Source organism: Notolabrus celidotus, chromosome 9 (assembly GCF_009762535.1).
Source record: "Notolabrus celidotus isolate fNotCel1 chromosome 9, fNotCel1.pri, whole genome shotgun sequence".
Taxonomy (NCBI): domain Eukaryota; kingdom Metazoa; phylum Chordata; class Actinopteri; order Labriformes; family Labridae; genus Notolabrus; species Notolabrus celidotus.
This window is the reverse complement of record NC_048280.1, coordinates 25,114,020-25,137,162: the sequence shown is the minus strand read 5'-3', so window position 1 is coordinate 25,137,162 and position 23,143 is coordinate 25,114,020. Positions and strand designations below refer to the sequence as shown.

General features: G+C 39.0%; 2 protein-coding genes across 3 annotated transcripts; one reads left to right on the top strand and one right to left on the bottom strand.

Moving 5' to 3' along the window:
- Positions 1-272: 272 nt before the first annotated feature.
- Positions 273-8,193, top strand: LOC117818283 (retinal dehydrogenase 1-like). 2 transcript variants are annotated; one of them, XM_034691069.1, is made up of 14 exons: positions 273-513; positions 1,628-1,749; positions 2,305-2,409; positions 2,634-2,774; positions 2,902-3,031; positions 3,149-3,210; positions 3,384-3,512; positions 3,679-3,792; positions 3,882-3,984; positions 4,285-4,469; positions 4,568-4,732; positions 4,877-5,034; positions 5,204-5,278; positions 5,585-8,193. In XM_034691069.1, the coding sequence occupies exons 1-14, from the start codon at positions 453-455 to the stop codon at positions 5,655-5,657; spliced, it is 1,623 nt and encodes a 540-aa protein (XP_034546960.1). In that variant the 5' UTR covers positions 273-452; the 3' UTR covers positions 5,658-8,193. The 2 variants fall into 2 exon arrangements, with proteins under 2 accessions (XP_034546960.1, XP_034546963.1); XM_034691072.1 differs by lacking the exon at positions 273-513 and adding an exon at positions 593-641 and having other exon boundaries at positions 1,631-1,749; positions 5,585-6,998.
- On the bottom strand, positions 6,107-18,079 carry tmc2b (transmembrane channel-like 2b). Its single transcript, XM_034691068.1, is given in 17 exon segments — positions 6,107-6,774; positions 6,879-7,008; positions 7,122-7,200; positions 7,810-7,935; positions 9,503-9,742; positions 9,928-9,995; positions 11,172-11,300; positions 11,405-11,563; positions 11,828-12,007; positions 12,169-12,363; positions 12,578-12,725; positions 12,817-12,959; positions 13,824-13,922; positions 14,385-14,475; positions 15,400-15,543; positions 17,382-17,855; positions 18,006-18,079. Coding segments are annotated over 17 exon segments (2,697 nt in total). The 3' UTR covers positions 6,107-6,556.
- Between the last annotated feature and the right edge of the window lie 5,064 nt (positions 18,080-23,143).

Below are 23,143 nucleotides of genomic sequence, written 5' to 3'. Positions count from 1 at the left end.
TGAGAAAAAAGTCAGAATTCTGAGATGAAAGTCAGAATTCTGACTTTTTTCTCATAGTAATAACAAAATATATTTTACCTTTTTTTTTTTTTTAGTGGATTAAAGTCAGAATTCTGAGAAAAAAGCTCTAACTCCGACTTTGTCCTCGGAATAATTGTAGACTACAAACATGACTTTTACATAGACAATAAAGTAACACGTTTTTTTGAATACTACCATTCTAAAAAGTTAAACCAAAGGCTCCTCATGACAGAGGGGGAGGGGGGGGGGGAGATTGGTTCCGTCTGAACGGTGATTAGCGCGTGCAGCGGACCCTCGTATGACCATCAAGGACTCCCGGTGTGTCTGATCGTGATGCTGCAGTTCTTCACTGTAGTGGAGCTGAGAGCGGCGGGTCTATAAAGCTGCTCGGCGGTCTTTCATCCACGAAGAGTCGAGAGGACAGCGGAAACATGCCAGTGACCGGAGTGGGATCACACCAGACCGGAGGAACCCCACCTGCAGCTGTAACCGGTAACAAAAGCTTTCAATATACATCCTGGAAAAAGACATACAATTATTTTACGTGTTATTGTTGAAGAAAACAGGAAACTGCAGGAGGATATGAGAATTATATCAACTCATTGAGTCCAGCTTTTAAAGTAATTACGTTCTTTATCACGTTTGACTAACCTAATCCTTAAACCTAATTATGGACCTTTTTGAGCCTGAGTATAAATCTGAAACATCACTTTTAGAAGATTGACAATACTTTTATTTCTATTTTAATTTTTCGGTATTCAATGTAGTATGTGAGCCACATTAAATTATTTGTGTTTAAGGTTTTATTCTAAGAAACCTGCTTCCCCTTTTCAATTTATATGATTTTCATTACTTAATTTTTACATACTGTTTCTGTTAATTTAATGTTGGAAGGGAAAACTGGAACACTAAAAGTTAAACATTTGAAATCTCTATTTTTTGTTTAATTGTCGTATCAACTATTTTGTGTTGAAAAAGTCAACTTTGGAGTTGCTTTAAAAAAAACCCACAAATAATAAGCTGAAAACTACCCTTCCTATTCTTTAAGTAAATTAAGTATAATGATTGTCATCATCCAACATTGATTCTCTCTTTAGGGTTATCCAGTCTACAGTGAACAAAAGACATAAATAAGTAGCTACATGTTTGTCTCTGCATGAAAGATGAATTGCTTTATTATTTTTCACATAACCGTTTTCTTTTCCCAACAATCAAGACCATATCTTCTTTGTATCCATTTATTCAGTTTTCTGGCAAATATGATAAAACACACCCTTTGTAGCTTTGCCTGCATGGTGCTGTTTGTCCTACGTTCCTCTCTGTTCAAACAGGGTCAATTCAGTCCACAGCTCAGAGCAGGCCCGACTTTATGGTGCCAGTCATGACCCTTGACCCTGTGGTGTTACCCTGCTGATGATGCCAGTACCTCATTTGGCGCTGTTTCTCTCTGGGACAGGGCTATGATGAAACACTTTTCTCACTCAGTGGTCCAGATATTAACTTTCACAATCAAGTGTTCACACACGCGTTGTACAGTGTACTTGTTAACACACATGTATGCACAAAAACAAGCCAATTACTAACATTTGTTTTTGGGTTTTTTTAGCAGGAAAGCATGCCAACATGAGCTCTGGAAACGGATGCAACCATCAGGATCCAGACCAGAGCCTCAAACCGCAGCATGTCCTGCCCATGCCAATCCCAGATCCTCCCATTCACTTTACTAAGGTACTCTGCAATACTCGTACAATTTCGTTCAGCTTTGAGTTAAGAATGAAATGCAGTTGGTGTGTAACATTTAACAGGATTTACAAAGTTGATCAAAGATGTGTAATTAAACCTCTATTGGCATATTTTTGGTTTGTCCTTTTATTATTGGTCTGACACTGTGCTGAGTCAGCCTTCAAGTGTTTACAGGGTCAAAAAAGAAAAGGGAAAATATGGTGTATTGGCCTGTATGTAGTGAAGAAGACAAGATGATTGTGTTGATATATTTATGGGTCATTCATCAGTAAGGATTCTGTTACCTGAAATACTCTTTGAGCTTTACAACATACAGATGCATGTCATAAAAGATAGCAGCATGAAAAATATTTCCTGTATAAATAAAGGGAGCCTGTTATTAACTTTGTCAGTCTGAAGACAACTGACATACTGCAGCATGTGTTTATTACAGTTTGATCTGCTCTCAGACAATCTGTGGGGGAGATTTCCAAGGAATATGTACTTGAACAACTGTGTTTGTTATTCTTATTCTTTTCTAAATTTGCTCTGGTGTCATAGTTGTTCATTGATAACGAGTGGCAGGAGGCGTGCAGCGGAAGAAAGATTCCTGTGTATGATCCCGCCACAGGGAACCTGCTGTGTGAAGTAGAAGAGTCTGACAAAGTGAGTACAGTTACAAGAAAATAAATATATTTTATACGGATGCATAGGCGCATAGACTGTTTTTCATGTTTTGTCTGTAAAAGGATAACTATAACTTTTACTTTTTACCTCTCAGTAGCTTCAGAAAGCTAATTGGTGATCTGTGATGTAGGGATCTAAGCAAGTAAAACTTAACTGGCTTGTGTAAAATTCTGTTACCACTTCTCATCTCAAACCTCTTGCAGGAAGATGTAGATAAGGCTGTGAGGAGCGCCAGAGCTGCCTTCCAGACAGGGTCCCCATGGCGATCCATGGATGCCTCAGACCGAGGTCAGCTACTCAACAGACTCGCTGACTTAGTGGAGAGAGACCGGCTACTACTGGCAGTGAGAAAAACACATGCAACAAATCTTGGCTTTTAGGTTTTGCTCCTCACAGTAAAGTCTGGGAGGTAAATCTAGTATTTTATTGCCATAATGTAGTAAAGTAATACTTTTCTTTTTTTTGTTTTAGACACTAGAAAGTCTGGACTCTGGTAAAGTGTTTCTCATGGCATATTTTGTTGATCTGTTGGCCACAATTAAAACACTGAGATATTATGGAGGCTGGGCAGACAAGATTCATGGCAAAACCATCCCTGTAGGTGGGTCTCCCTCTTTTAAATTCTGTAGCTACTGCAAAAATTAATGTTATAATATTTTCGCTATATGTCACACTGTGTTTTCTCAGCTGTCATAAGTCTCCTGTAACTCTTTCATAGATGGAGAGTATTTTACTTACACTCGGCATGAGCCCATTGGAGTCTGCGGCCAGATAATTCCTGTAAGTGTTAAAACTTTGCTTCAGAAACACAAGAGACACTTGATGCACGTCAGTGTTAATCTCAATCCTGCAACTTGAAACATACCAAAATATTTTGTGTTTCTGCTCTCCACCAACCTGCTGCTGTCTCTCATGTATTTGAAAAACATGTTTATGGATTTATTTTGCAACAGTGGAACTTCCCATTGATGATGTTTGCGTGGAAGATTGCTCCGGCTCTTTGCTGTGGGAACACTGTAGTCATCAAACCTGCTGAGCAGACCCCATTATCAGCCCTGCACATGGCTGCGCTCATCAAAGAGGTACCTGGATAATTAAACCCCCCTCTACCCCAGAACATTAATGTACAAAGAGTTAATTGAATACTATAAACTATGGCATTTGTAGCTGTAAACATGGGGACTAGTCCAAGATTGTGTCTCAGTAAAGATGTGCATTTTATTTCCCCCTCTGTCTTTTGGTGCTCAGGCAGGTTTTCCTCCGGGTGTGGTGAACGTGGTGCCAGGTTATGGTCATACAGCAGGCTGTGCCATTTCTCACCACATGGACATTGACAAAGTAGCCTTCACTGGATCTACTGCTGTTAGTAATTGTTGAAATGTAAAGCAAATTAAACAGATTGATCATGTTCCTTCTGTTCAATATCGCACATCGCTGTCTTCGGTTACCAGGTTGGGAAACTCATCCAGAAGGCTGCAGGTGAAAGCAACCTGAAAAGAGTTACACTCGAACTTGGAGGAAAAAACCCAAACATAGTCTTTGCTGACTGTGACTGTGAGTCTTTATTGGATAACTTTATAATTACTTTATGAATACAGTGAGGAACCCTGCATATAGTGTAAGCTGTGTAAAATATATTAAAATATGCTACACTGATTGAGTTGATTTAGTAATCCCAGAGTATCATCCAAAGTTAATTTCCCTCTACTCCACCATCAGTGTAAATAAAACACATATCAGCAAATTGCTCTGGCTGCAATGTATCTCATATGGGGACTACATTAGTATTACCTTTCTTGATCGCTAACGGTATGGCTGCAGCTTTTCACGGGTGTGTTTTTATCTGTCTTGCAGTAGAGTATGCTGTAGAGCAGGCCCACAGTGGCCTGTTCTTTAACCAGGGGCAGTGCTGTCTGGCTGGGTCCAGGGTGTTTGTAGAGGAGCCCATCTACGAGGAGTTTGTCCGCCTCAGCGTGGAGAAAGCCAAATCGAAAATGTTGGGAAACCCATTGCTGCCAGGTGTTGACCAAGGACCACAGGTAGAGGACGCCGACTAACTCTTCTTATTTCTCAGTGGTTGAAACGCATGACTTAAAATACATGCAAAAGAGTAACTTCAGCTGCTTTCTCTCTGCAGATTGACCAGAAACAGTTTGATAGGATAATGGCGCTGATAGAGAGCGGGAAGAAGGAGGGGGCAACGCTGGAGTGTGGGGGGTCTCAGTGGGGTCAGCAGGGACTTTTTATACAACCCACCGTCTTCTCAAATGTCTCAGATGAAATGTGCATCGCCAAAGAAGAGGTACCCTGTTCTAAAACACCTGCACAGACAGAAGCACACTTGATGTTCCACATGATCATCTGAGTCCTAAATCTAACACTCAGTTGTGAAATTCCTCCTCTTGTAACCTTTTCATCCTTGCCCTCACTCTTCCCTCTCTCTCAGATTTTTGGTCCAGTGCAGCAGATCATGTGTTTCCGAAGCATTCATGAAGTCATCCAGAGAGCCAACGACACACACTACGGCCTGGCAGCAGGAGTGTTTACTAACGACATTGACAAAGCCCTCACAGTCTCCTCTGCCCTGCAGGCTGGCTTGGTCTGGTAGGGATCAAATCCTCAAAAAAACATCCTGTGAAGTTTGGTGGTGGTAGCTTAAACATCAAATCTAAAATAAATAAAATGTTATTTTTGTTCCATGGTACTGTCTTGTGTGAAAAAACTGAAATTCAACCTGTGATTGTATCTAAGGACTTAACCTTTTTTTTTTTAGGGTGAACTGCTACAACGCTATGAGTTCTCAGTGTCCCTTTGGTGGCTTCAAGATGTCTGGGAATGGGAGAGAACTGTAAGTAACACCCTCTTAGACTATTTCAGGTTTATCATGGCTGGTGACCAGTGACACAGTTTAGTATTCAAAGATGGGCATGAAATAAAGGGAGAGGTTCTTTGAAAAGAGCATAACAAGTACTTATAACATGAATCTAATTTTCTATAATCATACCATTTTGCATGTTATAGCTTTGGGTGAAAGCATAAATAAATTGCTATTATTTTTGGGCCTGATACATCTTGTATCAACATGTTAAATGTTGCTTCTGTTAAGGCATTATGTCTTCTTCTTTACCTAACCAGCATTTTTGTTTCATTTCAGGGGGGAATATGCTCTTCAGGAGTACACAGAGGTCAAAGCAGTCACCATCAAAATCTCAAAGAAGAACTCGTAACACTGTCATACCACAGGACTGGCCTTTTCATGGCTCAGCCACCCCTAAAAAACCTGCAGAATCAAATTGCATTTGATATTTTGAAGGCATTGTCAATTCTGCATTACTAAATGATCTTAAATTACTGAGATACCTCCTTTTTCATCTCCTTCTAAATGTTGGATCTCATTTCTTTACATTACTCTGACGATGCTGACTCTCATCTGTATATGTTCCTCTAATGTTATGTCTCTATTTAATTATTTAGTGGACAGCATGTTCTCTATTGCCGTGTCTATAGTGTGTATGTTAGTATATGTTAGTATATGAGCGAGCTTGTTCTTGTTTAAAGGTAACCACTTCAATAGCACTTTGCCAGAAATTAATCATTTTAATAGGTAGGTGTCATACAAAAATAAAAATACATTATACATACTATATACAATGATTTCTTCATGAAATCTATCAAATGTTGACCATATTAATTACAGTAAAACTTTTAAATGACTGAATTGCAGCAAACAGGATCATCATCTGTATTACATGAAAGTGCTGTTTTGTTTGTTTGTTTACCTTTTCTTTAGTTGTGCTAGAAACACAGATAAACAGTAGTGTTTGTTTCCTTTTACTTTCCACCACTCACTTCCTCCCCCATAATGTGCTCATTTGGGTTTCATGTGACTTTTTCAGTTCTTAAATATACCTTGTTAATTGGCATGTGTAAAATACTTGTTTTAATGTTAATGATAAAGGTAAAAAGTAATGTAGAAGCATAATTCTTCTATAAGGTCAAAGTTAATCTGTCACTTACTCTAAAAGTATGATTATTTTAGTGGCACCCTCCATAAACACTTTGACCATGAGTTCAGTGGTCAACAGACGCTGGTTGTTATCAGGATTTGAGTCCATACATTCTTCTTTTATTCCCTGCGAGGCCCACCTCGACCTCTTCCTCTCCCAGGTCCAGGTTGAGGCCCCCTGGCATTTCCAGGAGGGGGTCTTCGTGGCCCTGGGGCACGGGTCACTGGAGATCTGGGGTTTGGGGCAGCCAATGACACATCTTTTTGTAGTTTAACCCCTTTTCCTGCGGCACCTGGCTTCATCTTGGGAGACTTGCTGCCTTTCTCAATTACGACATCTGAGATGACAGAGTGGTGATGAAAGTCAGGTGCAAATTGGCTCATAGGACACAAAGTAAACCAGTAAAAATGTCAGTAAACAAGACTGTGTGTGTGCACTCACCAGGAGGAGGCGGCTCTTCCTCAGCAGGAGGGGGTATTAAAGATTTGTCTGGAAGCAGGTCCTCCAAGTCTTTCATCACTTGATTAGTGCTGTCTTTGTTGTTTCTGCGGTTCTTCTCCTCATCCCGAGCCTAAAGTATGCACGGTGAAACAGAGAGTCATTTATCTGATTGAACCTTGTACAAAGGATACTTTAAAATAGTGAAATGTGGGGAAATTGGTACATGAGAGAACTTATATTGACCATTTGCATCTTCCTTTTAAGGTCCAAGTTTGCTTGTTGATATCCTTTTGACACTGCATTCAGGTAGTATATGGCCAACCTGTTAAACAATATCATACATCTATTAGAAGAAAATCATTCAACAGTGCTGGGAGGCCTGTATGTAAGGAAGGTGACTACAAGGTTGTGTTCTTGGATTGCATAACTTTATTTTTAACATTTAAACCAGCACTAAAAATACGTTTAACTGCTTTCAAACACAAACAAAATAACGGTGACATTTGAAAATGTCTGACTTTAGTTCCCTCTAGTGGTAGTGCATAAAAGACACAGTGGGAAATTGCATACCAGTCACTGATACCAATTTGAACTACAATAGGCAAACTTTCGTTATCATCATTTTAATACCACAAGATTATTTAGAAATTTGATATAATCACACAAAAAAGTATCCTAGATTTAGATGCCCAACATCTTTTTAGTGTAGAGAAGTCAGAGTGTTAAATGTACAATTAAAAATATGCAAAAGATATGGCATTATCTAAACAGCCACATAACTGCATGGATATTTTGTATAGTCAAATACAAAATTGTATTGTTTTGAGGCCCCTTTTCCTTCCATCCAAGTACCTCATCCTTATTTTAGCATAGGATAGCATTTTAAGCAGATACAGCAGAATACCTTAAATTACATTTGAACAATACTCACACCATGAGAAGGACAGCAGGCATGATGAGTCCAGGGTTGGTGGCATAAGTAAAAATATTACTTATGAAAGATGGCAGATCCTTATCTATAGTTTCCATGACCACGTCATACATTTTCTCTTGACCACTGTTATGAAAAATATACGTATAAAATACAGATTACTCCTGGAAAAAAATGTCATGTTATCAAACGGGGAGAGTTTTAGCATGAGTAGTAGCGTAAGGAGTAGAAATAGTAGAAGTAGAAGTAATAGAAGTGTGAATGTGCTCAAGAAACCCTAGGGACAACAGATAAAATGAGCTCAAGGTAATATCTTGTTAAACTAACCCTGCTCGAATATGTTTGTGTTCATTAGCAGTACCTTGGAAATAAAGCAAATTAAATTAAACTGTCAATGATTTTCTCTACAGTTCTGTATAAGAGGGTTACGAAAAGAGAAACATACATCATGATACTTCAAAAGAAATACTGCTTCATTGAATGTACCCCTTTAGAACTTTTAACAAACAGGGCAACGTAAAAAAAAATTAAAAAGTAAAACTGTTTCCATCACAGAGAAGTCACCTCACTGGATATTTCTAGATCTGTTAAAGCGTACAAAACAAAACCTAGCCAATTTGGAGGCCCTTTGGGGCTGTACTTCTTACACAGTTAAACTAAAGCTAATGACAGCATGCTAACAGGGTCATAAGCCGGTACTAACAGGATGATAGAAAGTTGTGAAACAGGTACAAACAGTATATGTGAAACGTTGCCCATGCATGTCTGCATAAAATCTAATGATCCTACAGCTGTACAAAAAGACCAGGGACTGAGAATAATTAACTGGCAGACTGAAAACGTCATATATAGAGCAATACCTCATATGGGGAAAACTAAATTAAAAGTTGTCAATATCCCTCATAAGGGGCCTTTGAGACTTTGTAATTTCCAAAAGGAAAACAGAAAATTTCCATTGAACTACATGTCCATTGTTTTAAGAGGTTTTGTTTTAAGTGGTCAATCTCAATCAGCACTTTTCTCAATTAAACTACAAGCAAACAAAGTATGAATAAATATGTCCAGCCTGTCATTGAAAATTTCACATAAGAGTAAATGTATTTTGATTGCTGAGTGATTAAAACATTTAAATTTTCAGAAAGATATTGAGTCCCCTTGTCAATATTATATTTCTTTTCTTTTTTTTAAATGATTGGTATAATAATTACATTATTATAAAATATGTGGCATTCCACTTTCTTTTCTAAATAGATCCAAAACAAAAGAATGTCTGGTCAAACCTAAAAACAATACTATTTGGTGCTTATTTGTTTTTAGATTAATCACTTAAAAGGTTTTGATACTAGTGAAAAAAGTACTTTAAAAAAGTGTTTTAATTTGTGTCATGTGACCACTTGTTGAAGTCAGCAGAGCAGCGTTGGGGACATGCCAAAATTGAATACATCCAATTGAACATGATGACATAAAATGAGGTTACACAATTTCATTATTCTATGATATGTTAACTATATGTGTGAGATTTTTCTGAGGACATCAAAGACACGTTACAAGTACCAGATTGACTTCATTTGTCTGATTTTAACATGCAGAAGAACTTGTCATGAACATTTGTGTCTCATTTTAAAGAATGAATTGATATTTCGTCATCATCTTGTATACCATTTTAGTCTAACTGTATCCCCCTCTTACTGACCTGAATGGTCCACAGTCAAAGGACGGGGACAAAGTCATGATGGTGTAGACGACAGGCAGCAGACTGAGGAACAGCACCAGCAGCAACAGGCCCATGTAGAAGTTGTTGGACCGAGAGGCCTTGAAAACCCGCTCATGAGGAACGTTACAGCACATCACTGCCCAGCTCTGATAGTACATCGAGCACAGGAGACGTAAAACGTTCAGACCCACTAGACCTGGGGCGTAAAACGCTCCCATCCTAAAGAGAACAGCAAGGTTAGTAACATAATTTCAAAAGTATTGTATCATCGGCCATGTTTAAAATATAAATTCTTAAACACATTTTGTTTGAATACCAGCAATCAGATAAACTACTTTGTAATTATCGAGAATCGGCCCAATAAACGGAAATAAAATGAAGCACACAGCTGAGTATTTCTTTACCATATCATTCCTTGATTGAAGATTAGGCCAAGCACATTTCCACTGATGTCAAACTCTCCATATGAAGGCTTGAGTATAAGAACATCATGATTAGCATGCTTATTGAATGAATAGATAATAGACTGATACACTTTGCATATACACCTCTCTCTATCTTTCTCTCTCTCTCTCTCTCTCTCTCTCTCTCTCTCTCTCTCTCTCTCTGTGTGTGTAATTAAGTTCTCATATCCATGTCCTGTTCAGTAGATATCAGCTGTCTTGCCAGATGTCATCGTATGGTATCAGGTTGACTTGGATCCAAAACGAACTGACTTGTACTCAACTGGTGTTCAATAATTACTGAACTACATGGTAGCAATACATTGGGGCTGTCACAATATACACCTTTTCCAAAAAATGAAATTCTGAGATTGTGCCAAAAATAAGCATATGGTCATTCTGTGTAACTAATTGCTTCATATAAGGAGGTGGTAGAAGTTATTTTTGCTGCACTGGGGGAAATATGAACAAGAAGCAGCAGAAGAAGACTCATTAACCAGCTAGCTACATACAGCAGTGCAAGTCATGTCGGTGGTTCAGACAGATGAAAGCGAGGTACTCTACTTGCACCCAAAAAGTTTCCCAGCCAGTTTGGGAGTTTTGGGGATTTCGTAAAAAAAGGCAGGGTGATTGTGGACAATGTGCATCACAGAATCACACACAGAAGATGGTGAGTTTTTGTTTAATAAGAAGTTTCTGTCACAGGACTGGTGACATGGATAAAACCTTACTTTGATCATCATTGAAAATTGATGTTGATGTGTATGTAAATCAGTTGCATTTATCAAGTGATATCAAGCATAATTTTTTTCTTAAGTTTTCTGTAAATATCTTGATAATATTGGTATTGGTATAGTCGTGAGGTGGAGATCTGATACTGTGGCAGCTCTAATACATTGATGTTATTAACATGAACTAATACAACTGTTTCAAACTCACAACCAGCCACTGGAAAGTTAACGGCCAAAATTTGGCTCTAAATTTTATGTAAGATGGTTTAGAGCTGGACATAAATTTGTTTAATGTTTTATTGGGTGTCCAAGAGCCAACCAGCTTACACTTACTCGGAGATCTTTAAAACATCAACATAAATACTTAAGTGTATTCTTTACTGTATTTAACGAAACTAACAAGTATCAACACACTAATAGTTCAAATAGACACAACGACACACAAACACACACACAAACACTGTGAGTACTCACAAACCCGGCCTCTAGGTCCCAGCACCAGCAGTAGTTGAGGTAGCGGACGAGGACGGCTCGTACAAAGTCACCAATCAGGATCGTCAAATAGGTGACCTGTATGTCTGACACTATCAGCTTCACAAACTCCTACACAGAATAACAATATAGGATAAAAACAAGTGAGTCTGAGTGATAGAGGCCTTTGACTACACCGATTCTCCTTCATCAGCATTCAGTACAAAGATACTGACTATTCCCACTGCAGTCTCCCAGCAGGGTCCTCTGATGACGTCGGCTGGATGAACATTTGGAGGAGGCACGTCTGTTGTGTTGTAGTGGGAGCTGTAATTGGCAATGTGTTGCCCCAGAGCCCATTCAGTGGCGTTCTTGATTGCCTTTTCACTCTCCAACTAAAAATAAAATATATATTCATACTCGTACTAATACATGGAACATGAACTTTTACTAACATACTGGCAATTAACAGACCAGTGTTTTCAATCTTTTCCCATTACCAATGGCAAGCAAATTAGCATATTTTCTTTTAAGTACAAAACCTTACTTCCCAGGTAGGAGGTTTTAAAAGTGTCTCATAGCATTTGCAAGTTGTGACAGCATATTTCTACAGCAAGTAACAGTTACAGGAACCAACAATACAAGGATTGCTGTCATACCTTGGCATTAACCTCATCAAACAGGGCGAAAAGGAAGGTGTAAAGGTTTCCAAGGAAGAGTGCAAAGATTCGTCCCAGCTGCCACTTGAGGGCGTCACGAGGGTGATAGTCCTCGAGCTCTGCGATGGTTTCAAAGAGAGGAGGACACACCAGCCCCAGTAGAGACATCACAAACTCCACCTGAAAAATCAAGCAGCAGCGAGTTACCATCCACTGTTTCCCCTCTCATTTAATACATCGCTCCCTCATTTTCAGCTATGTTTTGTGATGTCTATAAATGATAATCTGAAGAGTTCTAGCACAAATGTTACAGAAATGCAAAATGCTCAATGTCAACTTGCCTCATTCTTTTCAAACCACGAGAGTTCTTCGTTTTTCATATCAGCAAACTCCTGAGAACGTTTCACCACAAAGTAAATGAGATATCCGCTGCCTCCAAGGCTGCATAGGATCAGAAAGTTTGCCAGAACTCGGAGGAACCGTCGGAGATGGATGTTCTCATCTTTCTGATTCTCCTGTTCATCCACTATAGATTCCTACAATCGGGTGAAATGAATCTGTTACATGAACAATGTATGAATTCTTAAATTGTGGTGCAATTTTTTTAATGTACAGAAAGTCTTCTGAATTTTATGTCCACTGCAGTTCTTCATGTTCTCCATGATAATAATAATAATAATACATTTCTTTGATGATGATGTACTGCTCTTCCAAGAAACTCATCACACAGGTCAACACACACCTGCTAACCTTGAAGCTGGTGGTTATGGAGGCGTACTTATTGTCTGCAGTCTCAGGGTTTCCTATCAGGTAATCCCAGCTGGTAAACATCTTCCAGCTGAAGGTGAACTCTCCCTCCTCTGCCCCATCCCCCCCTTCATTTGAGTTTCGAGCCATCCTGAGAGGATAACAATATCAGAAAAAATCTTCAAGAGCCCCAAATATTTCCATTCATGATGTATTTCCTGTATGCGTGTGCATTGCCTTACGTTCTTATGACAACCATCAGGCTGTATCCAAAGATCCCAACTCCTACTAGCAAGTATGACAGAGGAAGTCTGAACTGCAGCAACCCAATGGTCCGATCGCTGTTGTAGTAGCCATAGAACAGAAAGGAGTACTTAAAGTATCCCTGTTGACGAGGCATACAAAGATAGATTACACACATAGACTGTGCATTAGAAGTGGACACCACCAAGACATCCTGCTGTGATGACATAACATGGACACTGGTGAGTAAAATTAGCTGGGGTGATGCCTAGCAGACAGCTTGTGGTCATCACTCAAAGCTGCAATGCCTTTCATTAAAGAAAACTTTAGGCCTAAATTGTTTAAATGGGTGGGATGTTTCTAAATTTTCCCCATGGCTGGTTAGGAAACTGGCTTAGCTATTGAGAGTAAACAAGTAGGAATGAGTCTTTCTGCTGTAAAGTGGGGCATAAACATGGAGGCATAACACTTTTGACTGGCCTCAGTTATCCATCAGAAGAACTGCATTATTTTTATCATCACTTTCATGTTGGCTGCATTGCTCAATTTTCTTGAGGTTGTGCTTTGAGATAAATGCTAACGTTCAGCTCAAAATTACAAAACTAACAGGCTGATATTAGGAGGATATGCTGATTATCATTTTCAACTTCTCTGTTTGAACACGCTAACATTTGGTAATTCAAAACACAAAGTGCAGGTGAGGCTGATGGCAGTGTCAGGGTGAGAGTTACATCAGGGGATCAGCAAAGCTATTAAGATTCCTCTCCTTGAAAACATTAATGTATGCACAAGTCATCACAACAATTGATTGAACTGTCTGTTTACATTTCTGTTTGGACAAAAGAAACAGAAAACCAAACCACTGACCCTCCCATCCTTAGATCTGATGCTGCGGTGGCCTAAATTTGAGCACTGAGGTTTAAAACATTCTGGGCACCATGCCTTTCCTCATATTTAGCAATATGGTCCACCTATGATATTGACTTAGCTTAGCTGAAACTCTTACACCAAAGTCAAAGAGCACAGAGAAGTCCATGGCCGTATCTTGCTCCTCTCGAGGCACAGTTTTTCTGGGAATGGAGCCAAGGGGAAGACCCATCAGGACCTAAATAGGGGGGATAAGGAGGATGATGAAAACGTGTACATCATCTTCTATTACTAGTATTGCATGCTGACAAGTTTATGCATATTACTGTACCTCAGGAATTACCACCAGACCAAACATGAGCCCAAACAGGACCAGATTCAGACCATACATCCACCTCAGAAAGATGAAGTAGGATGCCACAGAGGATCCAAAGTGACCTGTGATTGGGAAAATAGTGAACTTGATTAAGACTTTTTAACATGTTATCGAAAAGCTCAGTGGTTCAGATATGGCCCCTATGACACCTACTTTCAACGTCCTTTATCTTCCTCTCCCAGGGTATACAGGCTGTTTTGAAGTTCTCAAAATCCCGTTTAAACTTGATCATTTTCTAGAAATTAACAAAAGATTTAAGATGGTTATTTCATTAATATTATCATCATTAAAAGGTTTGGAGTTTTTTGCAGAAGAGCAGATCACCTTGGCCATCATGACTTTGAACGCATACAGCCTCCTTCCTTTTCCTTTACCGAGAGCTCCTTCAAACTTTTCAACAAACTCCTGAGCCTCCCTGTTTGACCAAGCAGAGGAAACACAAACAGCCACCAATGAAATCCAATGGGCTACCTAACAAATAGATAAATGATAAATGGACAACAGGTCGTAAATACGACAGGATTTGGATAGTTTACTGATTTGTGGTAGATTGCATGCACTTAGGTCACTGAGAGGAAGAGCACTTGGCAAGCAATAGGTCAATTCGCCACAACAACATGCATTAAACAGTGTCAAGCTCATGAAAAAGTCAGAGCAGATCACCTATCCAATTCCCTCGCTTACACAAGTCTGTACATAGAGAAACATACACACAGAGCACAACACTCTGACCAACACTACCAACAGCCTTGCCCCTGGCAAGACAGCCGGATGTGTTTACAACCTCGTAACACTAAGAGGAAGATGTCTGACAGGCTTAACTACAACCAGCCTACTGAGAGCTGCTGTGTTTTTCTTACACTTCTTTTCATTTGTGTCCAAGGAGGAGGGTTTCTTGTGAATGTATTTGGACATGTAGTCATTTTCTGAGGTTTTAACATTATGGATTTCATGTGGAGTGCTTTTGTTTAATCAGAAAAAAAGGTCAGTTTTGGGTCAATTCAGAGTTGAGATTTAATAAAGTCCAGTTTCCTGAAAGCACAATAGCTTTGAGTAGCAGTTTGACAAACAGTCAACCTGTTTGTTTTTACATACAGGAATGTTGAAGAGAGGTACCAAACAGTTAAAGCCACATTTAAAATGTTTAATAAAGCAAGATTAACATCACATGTACATGACATGAGTGATGGTAGGCTTTGAAGCAAGCACTAAGAATTGGCTGACTAAAAAGACAAATGAGCTCCATGCCAAGATTAAATCAAACGAATATGATGCAATGACAGTCATTAAAAGCAAGCAGGCAAAGAAAAGAAAAGTTTGCAACTGTTTTTGTTTTTACTTTAGAGTTACAAGTCTCTTCTTCATACGCCAGGGTTTGTTCCTCAAAGTGGTGATCAGTTTCTTCTTCTCCTCTACCTGTTCCTTCAGGGCTTCAATCTCTCCCTCTGACAGGGATTGGTCGTCAGAGTCGGAGGAAGAGGAGCTGATAAAGGAAAAGAGCTGTCACGAGACGATACAGATGCGACACCTTATCTTCAGCAACAACAACACCATTTTAAGAAACCTGTTTGTTTTCCCATTTTTAGATAAGTGAACTGCTACATGAACTATTTCACAAACAGAGGAAGATCAGTGAATCTACATGCTTAAAAATTGGTCTCATGTTTCTTAATGATTAAAATCCCTCTTGGGGCGCTGGTGGCCTAGCAGTCTAAGCGCCCCACATACAAAAGCTACAGCCCTCGACGCAGAGGTTGCCGGTTTGATTTTCGGCTGCGACCGTTTCCTGCATGTCTTCCCCCGCTCTCTGCTCCCTACGTTTCCTGTCTCTCTTCGGCTGTCCTATGGAATAAAGGCAATAAGCCCCAAAAATATAACTTTAGAAAATAAAAAATATATAAAAAAATCGCTCTTCAGGCTAAATCATGTCTGACTAGTGTGAATTATTTGCTATGATTCTTTTTCTATGATATTCATGGGAGCATATTGAGGTTTGCAAATTAAGGCAAATATGTATGTTCCATACCTTAGTCTAGCCTGTTTAAAATTTCCTTCAGCAAATTTTAAATTTACATTTAATATATACTTAATTTTCCTTTTCTTTTCTATGTTTTATTATATTTATCATTTTAATTGTGCTCTTTTATGTTTGTCTGAATGTTTCCAATGCTTTTAATGTAATGTAAAGCACAAGAAGCTATCAAGGCTACATATTTGAGGGTTTTGCTAGACGAGAGCTAGCTTGTTTGATATATACTGTAAGTAGGACTATATAAAAGCAAAAGTGTTTGTGGTTGTTTGAAATGGCTAAACTTCAGAGTTTAGAAGCTTGCAGTCAAAAAGATGGGGAGAAAAATGTTCAAATTAAACATTGGATGGCTTTAAAATCTGTTTAAATTGTCACTAAACCCCAAACCACTTTTTCTTTTTAGCTGAAAACATATTTATATAGGAATTTAGTAGTGCTGTTCATCAATGTGAGTTTTGATCCCAGCAGTTGAGCATAAAGTATTAAAATTCCTCAAATTGTGTTGAAAATGTGTGTAGAGACTGCCAACTGCAGGTTGAAACCTCTCTACTGCAATGGAGTTTTTCTAGCGGCTAGCCAAGTTCACGGTGACCTATTTCGTATGTGCGTCTGTCATCGTACCCTATATAACCTACCTCACCACATTCGGCAAACTGTGGGAGTGAAGTGGACCAGGAAAGCCTCACAGCCTGATACTGACTCTGACTTTAGTACATGTATTGTATCCAGTATGGTTCAGCTGTGTTACTTCCCCGGCTGCTATAGCACTTTATCTCTGTGACAGACTCTGGGTGCCGAGTCTGTGCTACTTTAATTAACAAAAGCTAGCACCTTGGAAAAATCTTTGCACAAATGAGTTGCTATGTCAAGTTATTGAATTTAGCAGTGATAAGAGTCTTGTTATCTTGTTAATTCTGTAGCAGTTAGCTACTTTTAAAAGCAGCCAAACACTCAGAGTGAAACAGTGGGAACATGAGGTGTCTCGGGATGTTTAGCTCTGTTCTCTGCATTTTAAGCTGGGTCTAAATAATAAATGAACGTGCGCTCACAGCAGGCAAAAATTCTGCAACACTTCAACTTGTTCAACGTGAAAAAATCCACCATATATACCGTAAATGCACTATATTCATGGAAATATGGTTTGATTACATTTAACTAACATACTGTTTATGTTTCAGCCCTTGCTATGTTTCATCATCAGAGTCTGTCAGAGTTATTGCCTGAGTGAAGAGAGCCTCTACAGGTGTGTGGAGCGTGCAGGTAAGTGAGGGACACCTCAGAGAATACTGCACCTGCTAAACTTCCCACTCTTCTTTTTCTTGTCTTTCTCACCACCTTTATCCTTCCCTTCTTTTCCTTTAACTTTTCCCTTCTTCTCCTTATTCTGCTCCTCTTTCTCCTGCTTGGACACATTTTTCCCTCGTTTCTTCTTTCTCTGTCGGTCATCTTCACTCTCCTCCTCGCTCTCCTCCTTAGCAGCTTTCCTCCTGGAGGCCTTTGAACCTTTGCTCTTCACGCTGCGGTTGTCTTCCTCGTCCTCTTCATCACTGTCCCTGGGCTTTGCCTTCTTTTTACGTCCTCTTTTCTTTGGTGCCTCATCCTCATCATCTTCATCATCCTCATCATCGCTGTCCCGTTTGGCTTTGCGTTGTTGTCTGGCTCTTCTGTTTTTAGCTCTCCTTCTGGCCTCATCTGTGAGAAACAAACATTTTGGCAGCTAAAACATTTGTCCTGTAGGACATCAACAGTGCAGCAGCAAAGTTACTCTGTGGGAATTTTCAAGCTCATCAAGGGCACAAAAAAAATCTCATCAGTCGATAAATGAGGAAGTCTGATGATATGTTAAAAATAATCTTACAAAAAAGTCACAGAAGAAAGTAAAGAGGCAGTTATCTTTACTAACAGATATATAGCACACTATTAGTTTCTGTAATGAAAAGCACAATAACTCACCTTCACTTCCACTGTCGATCACAGCGTCAACCTCCATCCCAACTGTAAACAGGTAAATAAGACCATAAAACTCTACATAAATATTTATTCAAATACTTTCTTTCTTGACATTATAAGAGAAAAATGAATGTTTCCAATATTTTAAAGATGGAAGGATTAAAAAAAAAACTCACCATCTTCCACTTTAATAACTGCATCATTCTTTCTCTTTGGAGGCATTTTGTTAGGTCTATTTTACTTTTGTGGATCCCCTCTTTCTCCAGTTTGTCGTCCTCTTACTTCTGACTCCTTTACATCCATGAGTCAGTCCGAGCAAGCAGCCGACACACCTGTGAAGGTACTATGTCAAAAAGCCAAGATACACACACCTGCACCCACCCACATATATGAACACACACACACACACACACACACACACACACACACACACACACACACACACACACACACACACACACACACACACACACACACAAGCAGGAACAGGTGTGCCTCTGTTCAAAGGCAGGGCTCCTTGACAACCAGCAAAGACACACAGTGTCTATTAGATGATAATCAGGAGCCAGGGAGAAACGAATAGGACGCACAATGAGCTTGTCAATCAAAATGTTAATTGAATTTGACTGATGGAATAAGAGAACATGCACTGTGTGCATCCTTAAAATCTTAAGTTTATTTTGTAATGTATGTATGAAGGGAAATGCTTTGACAACACAAAGTGATGGTTACTCATCATTCATCACTCAGTTGTGACCCAGTAAGGAGACACCAGAGCAAATGTAGACATAAAGGTCAGCACCCATTAAAGTTAGATGAAAGTTTAAGTAACCCTGAGTGAAAAGTGAAACAGGCCACTGTATTTAAATACTGTATATAGAAATGATATTGTCCTCTGTAAGCGTAAGGTTCAAACAGAGCACTAGAATGTTACCCTATCTAATCTATAACCTCACTCAACATCAGAAGGATTTCATTTAAAGTTTAACTTTGTGAATATTTTAAGAGTTCATCAGCACTTGCTCTCACTTTTTCTGATCTGCATTCTCTTTCATAAAGAGACCTCTAACAAATCCCTTTATGAAGCCATTCCACCATACTTTAAGTGATGAGGAACAAATTATACAATCCTTGTTCTGGTGAAAAAATATTTAGAATTAGATTTTATAAGCTACTGTCTTTTGGCATGAATTTAACCATCTTTTCCCGCTGTGGCTAAATGGGGAAACACAGAAATGATTTGTACAAAAACACTTTCTATGTGTGGACGGGTTTAGATAGAGAGAGAGATGAAAGTCAGGATTGAAGGGTGAACAATGTTTCCTGTCCCTTTCAACATAGTTTGTTTAACAGCAAACACGTATCTGCTACCTGTGTGGTTATGGTCAAATGTCAGATGTGACCTTTTGAATAATACAGGAGGAAACAGGAGACGTCAGGCTGCTACGCTGCAGAGAGCAGCAAACTTCTGAGGGTTATATGAATGCTGGCCTGGTGGCTTCTACTACGTCCTCAGGGATCAGTTGTATACTCTCCTCATCCAGCTCCTCCTCTCGCTCCTCTCATTCACTTCTGCAGACATTACATTTTCTATATTCGCATCCTGGCCTTTTTGCCCCGATGTCACTCTCTGGAAGCTCAAATGCTGGCACAATATGGTACTGCTGTGTTCACATAGCAAGTCATAAAAACACAGAGAATTGAACCCATTAATAGTTTAAAGCTTGTAGATTGATGCGTGACATAAAAGACAAGGGATAGGGAAAAAAACTTGAGTGGCATCAAGAGGTTTTTAAAGGTACAATAACATTTTAGATTACCAGCTAGCTTCTGTCGGATAAGAGCTAACATGTGCATTCTATTCCTTGCTAAATTTACAGTTTGATATGACGCATATAAATCATATCTAATTAAAACTAAATTTTATAATTGAATAACTATAAGCTGTGATTATAAGCCTTCAAACAAAACACAAAACTTCTATATAACACAAACAAACCAAATATTAGGTGAAGCTCCAATGTGTTCTGTGCTGTAATTCTAGCTTATAGTTAATCAAGTACTGTATGTTGCCCCTCTTAATATTTTTTTAACCCTAAAACATTAACACCGGGTGATTTTCACCCGAGCAAACACATTTACATGATTTTCATTATGTTGCATTTGTCTGAGCATCATGGGTCCCTGGGTAGCTTCAGCATCGTCTTTGACATCTTTGAAGGCACGGGTGTTTCCCTTCCCCCAAACTCTCTTTTTCCTACAGGCACGTGTTCGGGTGATTTTCACCCTTTTTTGTTTCTCTCTCCTGCAGCTGTTTGTGTGCCAAGGAGACTGTGCTTCACCAGGGAAGTCTCAAATGTCCCAGGAATAGGTGGACTGAACACCAAGTTTCCAGTTTCATCATTTTTTGATTTATGAATTTTTGGTCCCGAATTCCAAATTTTCAGTAATTTTTTGAGCACTTTTATATCGGGTGCTCCCATGATATTTTTTTTTTCATTTTTGATGGGATAGTTTCAAATAAAATAACACTACTCTAATTTGTCATGTACTTTTTATTGGGTATTTTATATCGGGTAAAAATCACCCTGCGTAAGTGATGGTGTTATTAATTTTAACGATAGCGTTCTAAAGATAAAACCACATTTTTGATAGCCAGTTAGCTACTGGTAGATACTTGGACTCGAGCCCTGAATTTGAAGACTCATGATTCGTCTGGGACTCAAGCACTGATGACTTTGAATCGTGCATTGACCACATTGGAACTTGGGAGGTGGAGAAGACAACTCAGACGTATTTATAGTAATTCCTTCAGTTTCGAGCAGAGGCTGGCACGTCTGTATACCTGCATGTATGTTCACGTGCTGTCTCGTTCAGCAACAGTTCCAGCCAGGATGCTGAAAGAGGTGCTACAAATGCAAGCAAGAGCAGTGCAATGCATGCGATATGTAATAGAACCATTGAGGAGATGACAAGATCATACACAAACCTTAACACACATCTGTCCAGGATGAACCCAGAAAAGAAAGAGATGCTAAAGTGACTTACTTAGACTGTTTAATATTATGCAAATGTTTGCAACCTAACTGTAACATTAGTCTCTTAAGTAACTCAACCACTGGGTCTAAGATGTTTGGTTAGTTAAAAATTGGATTAATAGCAGGAACTTAGTATTTTGACTTTATTAGACACTTGCAGACTTGCAGTGATTGCAATGTAGCAGAATTGGTGAGTGCATCTTTCCATTAAAAGAGCCTTGATGCGCATTACGCAATGCTCATCACGGCAGCTTCACTGTTAATTTGAATCTCCAGACATGCTGACAGGATCTACTGGTATGTTAATAAACAAGATAGATTTTATACACATCCAAAGGGTGCTACGCAGTCAGCCCAGGTTCATACAGTGAATAGTTTTGAGTGAGACAGCTGCACTGCAACATAAGAATTTTTAATTTAAGACATTCGATTCAGGTAATAGGTACTCGACTTTCTCCTGTTGTAACTTGAAGCCTGACTCAAACTTGATCTTTGGTGACTACTACACTGCTGTTGTGTAATACTAGCAAATAATCAAATATATTTTCGCACTAATTTGGTCTCTTTGTGATCTTATTGATCTCTACATCATAAAAATGTACAGATTTCCATCTTTAAAATGATTTACAAGCTGCATCATTTGAGCTTCCAGCCTGAGCGTGACATCATAAGAAAATGGCCACCCCATGAATATGGTGTAAATAGTCTCCACCATTGGTCCTCATCCTCATCTCTCATTATACTTTTCTCATACTATAAGAAAGCCTGGATGCATTTCTTTTAAATTTACCTCATGAAAGAGAGTGGAACTTTCCAGAACTTCACGATAAAACAATGTAAAAAAAAAACTGCCATCCAAATCAGTGCAAGGAGCTCCATAATATCTCACTCTTTCCTTCATTACTGTTGATGAATAAGAGATGTGGATCACTGTACAGAGAACCCTGAGATATCCGGTAATGTGCCACCTGTCATGGCTCAGTTTTCTGCACCTGCAAGGAGGAATACTGGGATGAAGCCAAAACACAACTCCATAGACCGGTGAAACAGCGGACAGCAAGGGGGTCATATCAGGATAAATAAGGGTGGGGCAGTTATGGCTATGACTCTCTACTATACAGATGATAGAAACATGCCTCCTTATCAATATCCAGTCAGCATTCATCAAATAATGTGACTGAAAATTCTTGGCCTGTGATGAAGGAATAAAGCTAGGAGACTTAGTTCATCCTCCAGTACTCAAATAACTTCAGAATTAATACTTAATGCTTATGAATTGATCATGAGCACCAATGGAAGTGGATTTGATTGGCTCTGTGATCTAATGTCAGCGGCATTATGAGCTTGTTGACTAGTCTTCAATGATTTAGCTCTAACACATGCCACCCTTACAAAGCAGACATCTTCAATTTCAATTAATCAAGACTTTGAATGACTTTCAAGATGTAGAATTTCAGGATAATAAAGTTTTACTAATGAGCCGACGCTGTTACTTTCAGATTTGATTGACAGGCTGGCTACTTAACAGCCTGGTTGGCAGAGAGCTCAGTGTCTGCAAGTGCAGAGCATAATTGGCTCTTTGGACGCAGGATATGGAAATGTTGTTATCAGATGGTACAAGGCCGACGTCATGCAACATGATAAAGGTCAGAGGGGGACAAATTAATTTATTCTGGATACTTTGAATGGACTATTCACTGTTATCCAACAAATAAATTACCTGACTCTTCTAATGCATTTGTAAATTAAAACTTATTTTAAGTTGATATTATGAGTTCCAGCTAGAGATCCTATAGTGGATCTCTATAGCTGGCAACCCCCGGTTAAACGGCCTCCATGTCTAATGAATTGTTTATTACTTTGGCCCAGTCCCAGGTTGAAGGACTGCTGGGCTCAGTGTCTCGGGGTTAAGGGCCAAGAGAAGATTACATGTGGGTGTAGATTAACATGTCATTGTTTTGAATAAGGCCAAACCCACAAAATTAAGGGATCAACTAGGTTTAAAACATTAAAGTGTTGTCTTTGTGTGTGGAGTAATTTCATTAATAAAAAAAATAGTAATATAA

What these genes read in the sequence shown, in the direction of transcription:
- LOC117818283 (XM_034691069.1), top strand. Translation starts at nt 453, where the DNA reads ATGCCAGTGACCGGAGTGGGATCACACCAGACCGGAGGAACCCCACCT. An exon ending in CCTTCACTGGATCTACTGCT is followed by an intron (nt 3,793 to 3,881) that starts GTTAGTAATTGT and finishes TTCGGTTACCAG; the next exon opens with GTTGGGAAACTCATCCAGAA. An exon ending in TGTGCATCGCCAAAGAAGAG is followed by an intron (nt 4,733 to 4,876) that starts GTACCCTGTTCT and finishes CCTCTCTCTCAG; the next exon opens with ATTTTTGGTCCAGTGCAGCA.